Source organism: Sinohyriopsis cumingii, chromosome 6 (assembly GCF_028554795.1).
Source record: "Sinohyriopsis cumingii isolate HCF-2022 chromosome 6, ASM2855479v2, whole genome shotgun sequence".
Classification (NCBI taxonomy): Eukaryota; Metazoa; Mollusca; class Bivalvia; order Unionida; family Unionidae; genus Sinohyriopsis; species Sinohyriopsis cumingii.
The window spans coordinates 30,608,663-30,625,245 of NC_142966.1; the positions used below are offsets into that span (position 1 = coordinate 30,608,663).

Here is a 16,583-nt window from a genome sequence, read left to right on the forward strand (position 1 = left end):
ACAAGACTTCACTCATATTTAATCTGGAATGTACAATTGCTAATTAATTCTGCAATTTCCACGTCTGCTTGTCAATACATACAAGGACCACAATAAAGAGAGATAACTAGAACAGAATTTTACAAGGGGTTCCAACTTAAAAGAACAAAACAGGCGACACGATGCTTGTTCCCTAACACGTGACATTATGTGCACCAATCATCGAGACTGTTGTTTGTATGAGTCATAGTTGTTCTTGTTATGTAAATTTCTAATACTCTGTTAAACGGTTAATTATCGACAAATCACGTTTCGTTTAATATACATCTGGAAAATCTGACACTCAGTTGGACATAATATATGCAGTAGCATCTGTTTTGTTAAATATCATTGTTATATATCAATTCAGTTAATATGTTTTCAATTTCTCTTTGAGTCTTCATTTATAACGACACGATGTACAATCGCTAATGCTGATTAAAAATATGGACGAACAAAATGTTCATGGGCTATGAAGTAACTGCATGGATACTCCCTTGAAACACGCACTGGCGTCAGAACAGGTTGCAAGCTATTTATAGTGATACTCGAAGGAATATATATATATATATATATATATATATATATATATATATATATATATATATATATATATATATATATATATATATAACCAGTATAACTGGTGCTGGACGAACCTGGGAAAACCCAGGTGAAAACCACCGATCCACAGGAGGCTACTGGCAATTTTGTCACATTCCCACATTTGTCGAGCTTGTGATTCGACCCAGTGTGAATAGGTGGGATCAAAGTGACTAACAAAAGAGGGGTATTTGAAACCACTCGGCCACTGGAGGCCGCTACAGTAACACTCTATCTGAAACGTTGTTCTAGTACATAATTTCGAATTTGCTTTTGTAAAAATATGACCAATAATAAGAGACTTGCTTTATCTCTGCAAAAGATCACACAAATAACCTTTGTGCATGCGAACCATTACAAATGATGTTTCATAATCGTACCGTTCGTTTCTTCTTCTCTAGCGAAAAGAAAATCGGATGTTTAAATAGTTGCATATATAAGCAAATTAGAAGCAAATTTAAGAATGGTGTTAATTTTGACTAAACCTCTATATTCATACACTTAGATGAAGTATAAGAAAGATTAACATATCGTTCAGATTCAAAGTGGTATATTAAGTAAATTATGAATGACCATGGCTCTAACATATTTGTCTATATTTTATGAAACTAAGCATGCGTACCAGATAAAACAAACAAAACTAGGATTCAATCGATATTGTATTTTTTATATCTCACATACCTTGTAATTTCTCAACAGAATATACGAAAATACAAAAAGGAAAAGATTTGGGTCACATTACCTACAAGTTCCCTGCTTTCACTGTTGAAGAGGATGTCATGTAAACAACATTAACAATAAATTTAGACCTGACCCACGGGCTCGTAAAGTAAATGTCTAATCAAATATTACTATTTAATTTCTCAGAATTATTTTCATATTTCAAAACTAATCGTTGAGTACAGTCTATCTTGCAAGAATATTAATCCATTTTCTGAATATAGAAATCGAAATATAAAATGAAATACGTAAATATATTCTTTTTCAATGACATCTGGGCGAGATGTCGTTAGAAAGGTACCACATCTACCTTCGATAAGGGCTACTGGGACATGTATTCCATATCGGTCTGTTCTTTTTGAAAACATCTTCACTTTACTTAGGATGTAGAAATAGAAACAAAAGAAATATATAAACGCTACAACTTTGTAACATAAAAATATACCGATTTGCATATTATGCTATTTTTAGATATCGATTATGTTTGAGATACTGAATGAAAAGAGTATATTAAAGTCAGATTAGTAAACCAGTCTTTTATTTAATAAAGAAGTATAGCTAGATATATAACTGGATCCATATTCAAATAATCAACATGCTTTGATGAAATCTCTTCACCTATGTTGATCAAAGAATTTCCTTCATGATCCCAGCTGTATTTTCATATGTGTATTCTGGCAAAGCATCGGTTTGAAGGCATTTGTAAACGAAAACATACTGCTCCTGAAATACGTATACACAATAATTAGGTATAATAAATATAAACTAATTATACAAATAGTAGTAGTAATTGTAACCGTTGTCATCGTAATAGCAGTAGTAGTAGTTGGTATGTGTAGTAATAGCAGCAATAATAATAATAATGAAATCTACACAAAAAGATTATATTCCAGTATTGATGATTCATCTTGGAAATAACAATACTGATTATACAGGTGACACAAATGTATACAGATAAACTGAAATTCAAATTTACTTTTACTGCCATTTTGTATTCAAGACTATGAAATAAGCACTTTAGAAAACTCGAGAAAGACAAGCAATTAAAAGATACTTACAAATGTCGGTAGTAGTTTACTACTCCTTTCTAACATATCCGCACTTGTCCGCAAGATATGAATTTCTCCGTCTCTGCGAATTCTTTCTGTTTCATTCAGCAAGATGTAAATAATGCTGCATCTGTCCAGCTCCCATCTGAGGTAATAATCAACAGAAACTCGCATACAATTAATGAGACGCAACATAAGGTCTTGTTTTATCTTTCATACTTAATAATCAGTTTCAATAGCCTCAAATGTTTTATTTATTTCGAATCGAAATATGGGTAATATCAATTATATATAAGACGAATGATTTGATCCAACAATTTTAATATTACTGAGGCGAAAGAGGTTAAGTGTGCGTGGAAGTAAAACAAACAATTTGTTAGGACACAATGTAATTCACGCTTGAACATAATGTTTCAGAAACATCAAGGTACCATCAGATAATTACTTATCTGTGCAAGTAAATCAAACAATAAAAATTATATGCAAAAAGAAAATTTAAATCCCAATATATACTTATAAAATAAATGATATATAAAAGTAATTGTTAGGAATCGGACTTTAATTTGTCATGTAGTGCTGTTATATAGTAATTTTCTTGAACTATATGTTTAGTTCTATCTGCATGCAAGCTCTAACCTACGGGGCACGAAAACAATCAAATTTTTCATTTAAAACAATAGCACAGTATATCATACTAATTCATTGGCGTTTAACATGTATGCCAGACTATTCAGTACGATATGATAGGAAGGTGCCAATACACAGAGAATACACTATTTGATGAAACATGGGTATCTATACGATATGATGGCATGGTGTCAAACACACAAAGAAGGCACTTCTTGATGAGAAAAGGGTATATATAAGATATGATAGCACGGTGTCAACACACAAAGAAGAAGACACTGTTTGATGAATAAAAGGTATCTATACGATAAGATGGCACGGTGTCAACACACAAAGAATAGTCTGTTTGATCAAACATGGGTAACTATGTGATATGATTGCACGGTGCCAACACACAAATAAGACTCTGTTTGATCAAACATGGGTAACTATATGATATGAAGACAGGGTGCCAACACACAAAGCAGGCTATTTTATGAAACCTAGGTAGTTCCAAGATATGATGACACGGTGTCAACACATACACAATACACTTCTGAAAGTGGGTATCTATACGATATGATGGCACGGTGTCAACACACAAAGAAGACTATTTTATGAAACCAGGATAGCTAAATGATATGATGACACGGTATCAACACATACACAAGACACTGATGAAAAGAGGGTATCTATACGATATGATGGCACGGTGTCAACACACAAAGAAGACTATTTTATGAAACCTGAGTAGCTACACGATATGATGGCACGGTGTCAACACGCGCAAAATATTTGATGAAACATGGGTAGTTACACGATATGATGGCACGGTGTCAACACACAAAAATTATTTGATGAAATCTGGGTAGCTACACGTCATGATAGAACGGCGTCAACACACAAAGCAGAAACATAGGTTGCTTATCTTTTCAAAAACATAGTATTGTAATTATATGCACGTTAGAAAAGATTTCCACGCCATTGCATGTTACGCTGAATAGTAATAAGGTAAACCAAACAAATGAACAAAATGTAGTATCGGGTACAATTATGGAGTCCATCTAAACTAAACATCTACCCTTATGCTTAATATGTTCAACCCATGCCCTAGCATAATATAGTGCGATAATTATACAGAATAAAAAGGGCAAATAGAGGGCCCAATTTATGCAATAAAAAAGACTACCACAAGATTTATATGTTATATAGTTGCAGCTATGTATACAAACCTGGAGTAGAGGAGGAGAGGATTTAATTCACTTGGATTCGAATGGTACTGGCTAAAGTCCTCAAGTAGTGACAAAACAGAGTTCGAATCTGAAGGTACCTCATGTGATTCTTCCCAGGTTTTCAGCAAGAACATCGTCAGTTTTTGTGGCTCTTTCTGTAGTGAGAAAAGAGAGATCCCTTCATATTTTCGTATTGGCAATACTTAAAAAATCATGAAAAGGAAATGGTTACATACGATGTGTATCGTATGGGCACTGAAGCGCACGCATAACCTTTAGAGAATATATTCCGATCATTATCTTAATCATTTCTAGTCAAACCGCTTTATGTGTCTTTACAAAATCAATGGTATCATCCTGTAACGCTACGATAATATCATAAAAGTGATTTCTTATTATTCTCTTAAACATAATGCAATATATAAATCATTGTCTCTTTTACAAAGGCAGATTATTACGGACTTCAATTAAATTAATCATTGTTTGATTTCTTAAGCAGGCAAATGTCATACCGTTTTATCACTTGTGATAGAAAACTGATTCCTTTCAAACGTTCCCAGGTCTTCTTTTTTCTTACATGTTATGTCCAAGCCAGCAACAGTTTTTGATTGATTGACTCCAATGGAAAACAAGACATCTTTAGACTGAGAATAGAAACGCCATTACTTAAACACGTCGTACTGTTAATATATATGCGTGACGTTGAAATTCAAAGGTTTCATAGCATTTAATTGTACTTTAATGTGTCATCTGATGCGTATTTCTTCATATGTCAATCCTATAACTTACCACAAGCCTAATATGCCCATAGTATTCAACACAAGGAAGTATCATACATTAATGTGCACACAATTTTACACACCATGTACCGGACAACGTGTACTTATCATTTGCTGCCAGAGATAGTTGTTGTCCTTTACTGACTAGTTATTCCTGATCAAAAACTAATATTTACGTAATAGTGGTTCTAGTTTGTTCTATTTTTTATTTCACTACCATGTGAAAAGATTTATATAATAGAACATGTATTCTTTTAAATCAAGTTCGTTTCTACAGTATAAATATAAACTTGAAACCAAGGATATGTCTGTACACCATATACTGGTCAAAGCATCTAGTCTGTGGGGCACTGGCATTTACCTCAAAACAGTTTTCACAAAAGTCACCAGTTATAAAAAAGCCTAAAATAACGCGGGTTGGTTTTACCGTGGCATTTATATCTGTATTGAGTGTTTCACGTTTTAAATAGAGTATGATAATGAACCTTTTTTACCAGATTTGGATAATTTTCAAATTGGATGGTTGAGTATTGCTACATAGATCAGGTGGGATGTATTTCCACATAAGTCATGCATTGCGAAATAAATCACATGGATGAATAGCAACACTGAGTCGTGATAGAGATGTAGAGATGACTATTGTCGGAGAATTATTCTTATTCGTACTTCCTAATATTGCTCTTGTTTTAACATCCTTCTGCATATGTATTTAATATTGTGTTTAGATTTAATTTAAGAGGAACCGTTTGTTTGGATAACTCATTAGAATTACAACGTGCTCATTGCATTTGGACTTGAGCAACATTTTGGGATTATTGTGAATTTATTCAAAGACGCTGTAGACAATTCCTCTACGAGCCATCAACGCTATTTACACTTCAGCACATTCAAAGATATTCATTCTTACTTTTGAAGAAGTTTTAAGAATATTTTGGATTTATTTCATAATACTGTAAGTTCCTCTTACATTTTCATTGCATAAATTAGAAAATTAAATTATTTCCTATATTTTACAAGCCTTCTTGGTTTCCCTTCTTTATATTACTTAATTTTAGACATCAGAGTCGTAACAACAGTGTTTTATAGGCTATCATTGAACTACAGAAATAGTGATATTGATAATGATATCAAGGCGTGGAATACCACATAATCTCGCAAATGGAATATTTTCGTTTGTTATATGCATGCGTATCACTTAGATTTTTATGGAAATGTTTTGCAATCATGGAAGAAGTGTTAAGTTAGCAGAGCTTAAAACATGTGTTAGGTGTATAAAATGTAGAATTGATACGAACAGTGTATATGTCAGACACTTTTACTTAATTGTTACTAATCAATAAAGTGCATTTCCTGTCATAGAATACTCACCTTTTTTAAAAACTAAAAGTACTTTGCTTCAAGAAACGCAGCAGAATATGCGATCAATTTTTAACGATTAAATACTAAATTACATTTTCAGACAAGGTACGAATATGTCGAACCGTGTTCAACCTTCGTATCTCTTTATTTCAATATGCCTGTGATTCACATATAAGATTTATTTGTCAGTTTAAAAGTAAGAAACAATGTCATACACATTTTGTTCATTAGATGTCGACAGTATACATTTATAGCCCACTTACACTGTTGCTACCCACGATGATCAAACATTTGATATTCCTCTCTCGAATGGTGGCTAGCAGTGTTTCGTTGTCGACTCGTTTCATTGCGATGTAGGCATCTCTTCCCGACAGATTCTGTAATTAATATGTTTTCCAGTGACAAATATATAGCAATACAGTACAACTGCTGACTTAGAGTCATCGACATAAGTAGAAAAGTGTCTGAATCAAGGGATGGATTCAAATATAGAGATAAAGTTTGCAATTTTACCAAATCCCAGGGAATTAGCTCATTTGGATATAATTTTATGGTGCTTTGATTTCCTAGACTATCGAGTGGAAAATTTTGTATACATAAAGCATGTTCTGGGCAAGACATCTGGGTTTTAATATACCGTGACAGTTATAAATATAAAAAAGAAGCTGATGCCTCCTGAAAACGTTCAATAAATTTGCTGAAAGTGCTCATAGTCCTACTGAAAAAAAAAATATTCATTTGATTAATAGATAACATTCTCGAAATTCCATCATAGGTAGAATCTTTACAATGTATATTAAATAAGAGATGTTTACAGCTAAAATATAAATTTTACCGGAAGCCATATGATCTCAGACTGAAAGCCTTCGGCATTCGAGTAGACTGCAACATTGCTTTCCTCTTGTCCAAGCTCTAATTTCTTGAGCATCTGAAATAAGTTAAACAAATCATTAACTTGACGACGATTCCAACAATACTTAAAGCTACATCTTTACAGCCCTTACGAAATAATAATGGAAGAAATCTCACTGTCATAACGACATTAGATAGTTTATGAAACCATTTTATTTTAATCTTTTAATATAAATCCATGGAACCATACTCATCGCAACATGCGTATCTATGAAATATATGATATACGTATCCAGACATGATTATAACATAACATACTTAAATATGTATTAGTAACTGACAATTATACATTGAAGTTACACTACGCCCAATGACTCTAAAACTGAACTAAAACCAAGATAATCGCAGAGTTTATATTGAATCTGTACCTACAACTACTATTTTGTTTCACCAATTTCAAGATCATCGCGTCTGTAAAGGTTTATATCATATTCAATGTGATAATGGTAAAAGAGAAAAATGAATCAGGAAATGTTTTGCAAAAATACACAAGACATGCACAACTTTCACCGTTAGTAGCAGTTTCCAGTTTCTCGGACTCTAAATTGGTTTATCTTTCCTTTATGAATTCAGTATGCAAATTCATCATGTAGCGTTCTATTAACTGAAGTTCATGTGCTAATGCATTTATTTCATTCACCGCTGGATAAGTGACTAGATTCGCTTCAAGAGTTATATATCTCACCACTACGATTTCTTATTATGGAATCAAACGAAGCAAGCGCGTTAATAATAAGACATAAGCAACAGTTTAGTTACTGTTTGGTGTATATTGAGCACGCGCTTCACAAGTTCTCGCACGTTTTTTAACCCACAGATAAGGAAAATGTCACTATCAAGATTGTAAGATTTCCGTTTGACCATTCATGAAGTAAAGAACTCATTAATTCACTTGGAGATTTCCCATAAATTTTATAGGTGATTCAGTATGAGACTTTGTTCATAAACTTTACTTTAAAAAAAATTAAAATTGCGTTTTTTTATACTACGTACATTGTATTGTCTTTGCAGGCGAGTCAGTCCGGACATTTCGTCTTGCTCCATTAAATGTCTGAGTACATCTGAAAACTGTTTCTTAAGTACAGGTATTGTTCCAAATCCGAGAGTTTCTGCGACAACATCATGCAGGAATATAAACTGATTCTAAAGAAAGAAAGAAAGCCATATACATATATATGTATATAGGTAGGTAAGAACGTAGATAGATATGTTATATGTTACACTCTCAGTTAAGTTTTGCTTCTATTGTTGCATGATCTGAAAACTGACTAACTGAAGATAATAATAAGATGAGTTTAGGATCTGCAATGTGAATAATTGATCTACAATTTGAGATAACATCAGCTAGCATAACTGCCTATTTATTGTATGTATAAAAAACGTGTATTTCAAGCGGAAACGTTTCCATTGCATTAGTAAATGCTGCCAACACTAATTTCCAATGTTTAAAATGTTCAGTTTATATTTCTCTTGTTCTTGCTTATTCGTGTTCATTTGTTGAAACCGACATGTTAGCTCTATCATGTTTTAATCTCTTGAGTCATACGTGGCATAAGGTGTCATCATGGCTCTGAGAAAACAATTGGGAATTTAAAAAAATACAATACAAAATCCATTATATTATATAGGCTACTAAATAATATGGTACTACAGCAAAAATAAAAGTGGCCTGATCATCAATAGTACCGCAGTCTGGACCATGTTGACTCTCTGCTCTCGTAAATTCTCGACACACTTGATAACGGCGACACGTCCCGTTTCACATGTCTCGTCGTAAATGATGTCCAAAGCGATGAATGTGCCTGTTCTCCCCACTCCAGCACTGAATATGGATTTCAATAGATTTAGATAATTCTGTCAAACGATACACTTATATTTGTATGGAATACTGATCGTATCTCAAACACTCTGTTTCTTTCAAACAAGTATTATTTGCAACATTTGTGTCAGCAACTCTCGACATTCTACAAGCGGTGAAGAATGGCAATTATACCAAATTCATTATCATATATATATATATATATATATATATATATATATATATATATATATATATATATATATATATATATATATATATATATATATATATATATATATATATATATATATATATATATATATATATATATATATATATATATAGTCACGTGATACTTTTTTAAAACAGCTATAGTCGTGGATATTGACGTTTAATTTTAAAGATGTTAGACAGACAGGCTAAATATTTATCCTTTTTGATTTTTCTTTTTATTGCATTATAATGTGGACCATCAGTTATCAGTTGATCTAAATATCACACAAGGGTTATGTATACTTTACGTCCCTCTGAAACATAGACAAAGATAATAAACACTCAAACTTCATTCCCATTGTTTTCATTCTAATTCATTAATTTCCAAAAGTGCGATTCCAAAGTATACCTGCAGTGCACAACCATTGGACTCTTGCCATATGCCTTGTGGTTCCTGACAGATTTCCAGAATTCCACAAGTGACCAGGCCGTGTCCGGTACGTCTTTGTCTGGCCAGGCTGTGTAATGAAACTGAGTGACCTTCCTCGACTTGCCACTCTAAATAAAAGAATCCACGTAGTGGTACTGGTTTAGCAACTGATTGTTTTCTTTTCTAGTAATTTCCTTGGTGCATAACTGAAGTTTTACTTATAAAAGTTGCTTCAACCCGTTCTGGTAAAGGGTGTTAAACAGCTATTACTTTAAAATAAAGGTGGGTAGCTTATTTTCTCTTCAAGATAGCATCAAATAAACAATTAAATTTCTCTTCATATGTGATTCGATTTCTCGATATCTAAACGTTTCTTTGCCAATGGCCATTTCTCGCACATATTAATGAGTGTAGAAAACATAAATACCATCATTCTTTGTAACATTTTGTTATGATTTCCTTTTCACGCCTCTTCTACTCTTACTGGCTACTTTAGTTGCATTCATATGCATATATATACTGGAAATTATTAGCTGTAAGTACATTATTATAAGTGCTTTATAAATACGGTAACATATTTGTAATTTTAAGAGAAAAACACCAAATACTAAGTAAATATCAGAGAAAACTTAATACATCTCAAGCTATTTTTTGTCATCATAACATTGTCACTTCCATGTTTCACCAACAAAACTATGCAAGAATTTAAGACAGAATCATGTAGCAATTCCATGTATAATATTTAATGCCAGTCTTGCAGAGCTTATCTGTAAATCAGATTTGAGAAAATTATAAATATTTACATAGAAAGCAAGAGATTAGTATACTCACAAATGAACTTCAGATGTGAATGCTATTTATCCTTTATAGTAAAAACGAAAGAATAAGCAATGCACCGTTAAATGCTGACTAAGTATGGACTCGTTTGCTGTTAGATTTATATTCTATCAAATAAGAAGCAGAAGATTTCGAAGTTGAATGTTCCATTAAAAAACAGCTGTTTATTTTTTGAACTCTGATATATTAAATTATATTTTAATGCACATCCCTCTTAACAAGTACTACAATGAACATAATTTATTTTATTAGTTCATCAGGACACATGCGTAACATTTACCACAGTTAGTTGTAAGTCTCTTCTGACATAGTCAGCGAAAGATTCATTTCGTAGACTTTTAACCGTCACATCTCCGTACGTCTGTTCTTCTTTATCCGGCCAGTACTGAATACACTTCATCTAGACAAAAACATAATGTTCACTCTTCTTTTGTTCTTAAACAGTATTGGTATACATAGCTGGATATAGTTTTTGATGATCAATTATTCATTATTTGTCCGCAAAACATGAACGCTGTATGTAGGATAATATTATACACATAATCAAAAGGGACCCGCATCTCAACCCCTGATGGTAATATCGAACTTTTGGTTCCGTTTGATCAATTTGTCAATATGCAAAACCTTGCGATACTTAGAGCTTGGTTAATATTTGTTAATTGGGTTAATGTGTGTTAATACACTGCCATAAAATAAACAACTATTTGTCACATAATTCAGAGTACGACCTTCAAAAGGATATTGTTAAAAAGAAAACTCATATGATGCGAGGGTGAGATTTTATTGTTTCGATGTCCAGGTACATAAGAATTGATATGTTATAATTAAAGTTTTACAAAAATCAGTTAAGACAGAAATCACGGATCTTCCATGTTTAAATTAAGCACTTCTAATTTCCGATCACGATTTATATAGTTCAACTATTCCAGTTTTCTGCTGTTATTGATCTGAATCAAATAACATTAGATATCCAAATATTTTAGCGCCTTTAACGATTTTAAAGCATAGATCGTTCTAGGTATCAACATGAAGAAAAATATTGCTTATTCTAAAGCTAAATTGGAAAGATCAATTAGCTTTTACCTGGACCTTGTGTTACAAGTAGTATTATTGCGTATTTTCTGTGATTTAATAATGGTTTACGCATTATCAATGCAAGCATCTCCACATTTTGTGTTTAAAAGACCGAATCTAATATTGTCATCATAAACATTGTCGTCATTATCTGATAACATATTTGCAGATATGAATGTGTTATGTTCTCCTCTAAGTTAAAGAACCAATGTGGAACAAAACCAGAGGAGGAGAAAATATAAAACTTCAAGTCTTCTAGGTTTAAATATTCAAACATTTTAGCACCTTTGTCGATGTAAATGCATAAATCGCTCTAGGTATCAACATGAAGAAAAATATCGCTTATTCTAAATCTAACTTGGGAAGATCAGTTAGGTTTTACCTGGATGTTATGTTACAACTAGCATTATCGCTTATTTTTCCTGGTTTAATAATGTGTGCCTATTATTACGCATTATCAATGCAAACTTCCCCATATTTTGTGTCTAGAAGATCCAATCTAATATTGTCATCATAAAGATTGTCGTCATTATCTGTCCACACAATTGCTGATATCAATGTGCTATGTTCTCCTCAAAGTTGAAGAACCAATGTGGAACAAAACCAGAAGTGGAAGAAACTTAAAACCAATGTTGGATAACACAGCGATAGACATATATTCTGCGTCAGAATTCACTTATTTATAATAGCATAAGCTTATAAACCCAACCATCACCACAGACACATCCATAGTCCCATAACCTGGTTTCTACCATTGAAATGTCCATAATCACACAAACCCCTGCGACATGTGAAAATTTATATTTATGATTTAGACCAACCTTGCCCATTTCACTGAGATTTGTCAGCATGACGATGCATTCTGTCCGTTCTTGCCATACCATCCACCAGAAATCTTCTACTGTTTTGTTTATGGGACCTGTGATTGTTATCAACTGAATTAACTCATGCATGATCTTTTGATTTTGTATCTGTCATAATACGTTTAGAAGATACTACGTGAGTGTTCATATAAAAACAAATTAGGTAGAGAATTTAGTATTTTCGTTTGTAAAATTTGGCAAATGATGTTAAATTTATAATCAAAAATGTCTTTTAAAATAAGAAAAAGTGCAAAAACATGTTCATCGCCTTACTTAATTCCAAAATTTCATTCAAAACACCTCACAAAATTGTGGTGATATGAGCTTTAAGTACATGGATGTGATCATTTACTTAATTTAATGCAAAGTGATGATAAACTAGAGATTACTTTTTGTCCTTTAGGAAATCATACAAACAGGATGCAAGATACAATGACAGCAGAAAAATATTCACAACGATTGAGCTATAATCTCATTGCCTCTATTTCATCGAAAATTAAAAGCCTATGTTATCTCCTTATCACCATGGAAGAGTTATAATTTTGCAAAATAACGGTAACCATGTAATAATTTCCCTGAAATCGAGCTATTATGACGTATCCTATAAAAGACAAAAACACTGAATGGTGTTCATTGCAATGCAAGCAAATTCCAAACTACTCTCCTTCTTAAAGTTCTTGATATCTATTACGATACACTACTAATATTGAACATTATTTTTCATTGATTGAACAACCATTTTACGAGAATGTGTACAAACCTTGCGCAGCAATGTAGCACTTGCGGCCTTCAAACCCCTGTAAGAAAAACAATATCTTAAACAACTGTATCTTAAACAACTGTATATCGTTTTAGGGTGACTTCAATGTTTCATTAAATATATTTGTATTTTTAAAAGTTAAAAAAAAACTTATAGTTTCGTAACGTCATTATCTTATCATCCTTTGCACCCGAATGCGTGTATGCAAATTACATGACCGCTCTGGTGGCAAATGATTAGGGCGTCCGCCTCGGATGCGAGAGGATGGCGGTTCGAACTCCGGCCGTGTCATACAAAAGACTAATAAAAAATAGTACTAACAGCTGCCTCCCTAGGCTCTCAGCATTAAGAAGTTAGTGTTAGGACTAGTCGGCCTGGTGTCAGGATAATGTGACTTGGTGGAACATCATGCTGCATGTCTCCGGCATGATGCCCCAGTGCTAGACATCACTAAACTGTCACACTGCAGAAACTGTAGCGATAGGACTGAACAATTGTTAAACCTACCTTAAAAATCCTAATCACACACACAGAAACGCAAATAAACTTACATCACTATTAAGTCATAATGATACATATATGGTACACAAAAGTACATAGTGCGTACTGGATGTAATAAAACAATTATATGTGGACTGACCCACTTAGCTCCTAATTTTATTCAGACTTTCGATATCGTCCATAAAAATAATGCAATTAAATTTCCTTTCACCTGCTGCACGTCGATATTTTTATCTGTTCCTGCTTGTGCTTATTATTATTATTATTATTTCCATCTGTATCATATACCTTTATATGGCTGGCGTTGATATAGTCCGAATCATTTTCCTGCTCCGAGTCCTGTGTCGAATCTCGTTTCAGAACTACCCTATTAAAGTCATCTGGAAAATAATATCTCCAGTTCAACTATATTTATGAGGACAGACTGACAGATGAATTTTCAAAATAGGACAAGATAGATAGATAGATAAATCTCAAACGGGTAACGATTAAATTTTCAATTGATGAAACGAGTTGAATAATTGAATAATGTCCTTCTTTTGCGACCAAAAGCTGGACATTATTTAACGAGTGTCATACATTTATTATAAAATCATTACCCATTTGAAATTCTTTTTATCACATAGTTTTATATCAATAGAAATAATTTGGATAGAAATAATAATGAATAATTTCTTTCATTCTGACAGACGCTGTACCTTTTATTTGTTGTGCGTAAAAATTAGTCCCAAACAAGGTTGAAATAGTGAATGTATATTATACATTTTTGCCAACTATAAATCAAAGAACAAGCGTTCATGAAAATAAACAGAACATTTTACAAAAGACAAAACATTTGCCAACACAAAGTAATAATGTGTGCGTCGTTACATTATTTGATATGGTGCACAGTACTGGTTTGAGTTGGCCTATATACACAACACAGTGACAGTGTTTACACTGAAATTCCACTTCACAACTAAAAATTACATTGTTGCGATATTTTGTGAAAATAAGAGTACTGGCTGCAGAAATATACATATTTACAGTAATGTATATGTGACCGGATATTTGCAGTATTTGATTTGGAACATTAGATTGTACAGAAGACGTGAACAAAATCTCTGTTTGTGTCGGACGTCTATCACATATTTACCGCTTAAAAATGCTGTGGTTGGATAAAGTTATGTCAGTGGTGGAGACCGGTTTATGTTTACATTCTTCTGTGCACAAAGATGAGTTTATTTACTGCAGTAAGTTCACATTTAAACAAAGCTTGTATATAGGTTCAATTCCATCCTACAGATATACCGCCCTCTATCCCCAAACCCACCCTCGCTATCAACTGAGTTGTTATTGTTCTTGTCTTTGGGGGCTTTTGCAATTTTTCATGTTGTGGTATGTTATGCATGACATAATGATCCCTTGTGACAGTAAATTGGCAATATTGAAACCGACGCGACCACTTTCCCCCAATTCCCTTTCACGAGTCGAATCAAAAATGGCGGCCTAAATGTTCAATGAAAACAAAACATTCCAGAACGCTGGGTTAAAAACTGTTTCCGACGATCGCAGCCAGTCAGTAAAGAGAATACTGCACAATAATTTCGTGGGCTTATTTGAACAAATGAGAATCACATAAAGTGATATGTTCACATATTATAATATCAAAATTATGAAACTTTACACACTATAGTCAAAGTGTACCGACTATGTGATATATATATATATATATATATATATATATATATATATATATATATATATATATATATATATATATATATATATATATATATATATATATATATATATATATATATATATATATACATATTGTATTACTGGCTGGCTTTCCTAATCACAGAATATTTCGTTTGTCTGCATTTTGTACTTTACTTAGTCCTAAATGAAGTTCACAGTGTAAGTCACCAGTGACAATTATTTATAAACAATATAATACGAGGCTGAAATTTTCACTAATTTTTTGGATTAAATGTTCAGATCATTGTAATGGTACACATTTTTATAGTCTTCATTCTTACCTTATACATTTCTGGAATGAAAAACTTCGTTAATTGACAGTATTTTGTGAAAATAGTAATTCCATTCTAAGTCAAAAAGGGTATAAAATCTTGTCTACTTAACAAAGTACTCAATCCTGCCTTAATATCTCAAGCAGAATCATTCTTGTCATTGTGTTCAGATTTGATTTTGATTATTTTCATTTGACTTATTCAAATTATTATTCACTGGAATAACAAAATGCTCAATAACATTCTTGAAATGTAAAATTTTATTTAAAAAATAGTGAATTCAGATAAGAACGTTTTCTATAATATTATTATGACACATCAAAAACCATAGCAGATCATCAAACTCCATACTATAGACCCATTAAAACATTCAGTATTGCAGGTTATTTGGAATGCCATCATATTTTAACTGGAACTTCATACAGTTGGACTTGTGATATAAGGTTTAGTGCAATTTCGGTTTAATTAATAATACAGAAATTTTCACCTAGTATGCTAGGGCAATAAATTAATTGTAGAATTTTACAAAATTGTTGGTCTTGGTTGTCTTCTGAAACGGAGTTTAAGACAATAGAGTCCTATCAGAGTATATATATATATATATATATATATATATATATATATATATATATATATATATATATATATATATATATATATATATATATATATATATATATATATATATATATATATATATATATATATACCCATGTGTACACACCAGCAAGAAACTTACGTTCCTACTCTGACAATCGTATACTTATTATTCCCACTATGAAAAGAGAGTCATATGGACAGCGTTCTTTTG

The 16,583-nt window shown here is 32.3% G+C and overlaps 1 protein-coding gene across 3 annotated transcripts in view; it reads right to left on the minus strand.

The window, feature by feature from the left end:
* Window positions 1–1,274: 1,274 nt before the first annotated feature.
* The window catches only part of LOC149796572 (tyrosine-protein phosphatase Lar-like), a 94,279-nt gene continuing 78,970 nt past the window's right edge, over window positions 1,275–16,583 (minus strand). For all 3 annotated transcript variants that reach the window (XM_089961272.1, XM_089961273.1, XM_089961271.1), the window contains 13 exons: window positions 14,046–14,137; window positions 13,257–13,293; window positions 12,455–12,552; window positions 10,840–10,959; window positions 9,702–9,850; window positions 8,965–9,100; window positions 8,272–8,421; window positions 7,202–7,294; window positions 6,630–6,743; window positions 4,741–4,872; window positions 4,229–4,383; window positions 2,400–2,535; window positions 1,275–2,064 (listed from right to left, as the gene is read on the minus strand). In XM_089961272.1, the coding sequence (XP_089817398.1) occupies window positions 1,969–2,064; window positions 2,400–2,535; window positions 4,229–4,383; window positions 4,741–4,872; window positions 6,630–6,743; window positions 7,202–7,294; window positions 8,272–8,421; window positions 8,965–9,100; window positions 9,702–9,850; window positions 10,840–10,959; window positions 12,455–12,552; window positions 13,257–13,293; window positions 14,046–14,137 (1,508 nt within the window). In that variant the 3' untranslated portion in view covers window positions 1,275–1,968. The remainder of the gene's footprint in view (window positions 2,065–2,399; window positions 2,536–4,228; window positions 4,384–4,740; window positions 4,873–6,629; window positions 6,744–7,201; window positions 7,295–8,271; window positions 8,422–8,964; window positions 9,101–9,701; window positions 9,851–10,839; window positions 10,960–12,454; window positions 12,553–13,256; window positions 13,294–14,045; window positions 14,138–16,583) is intronic.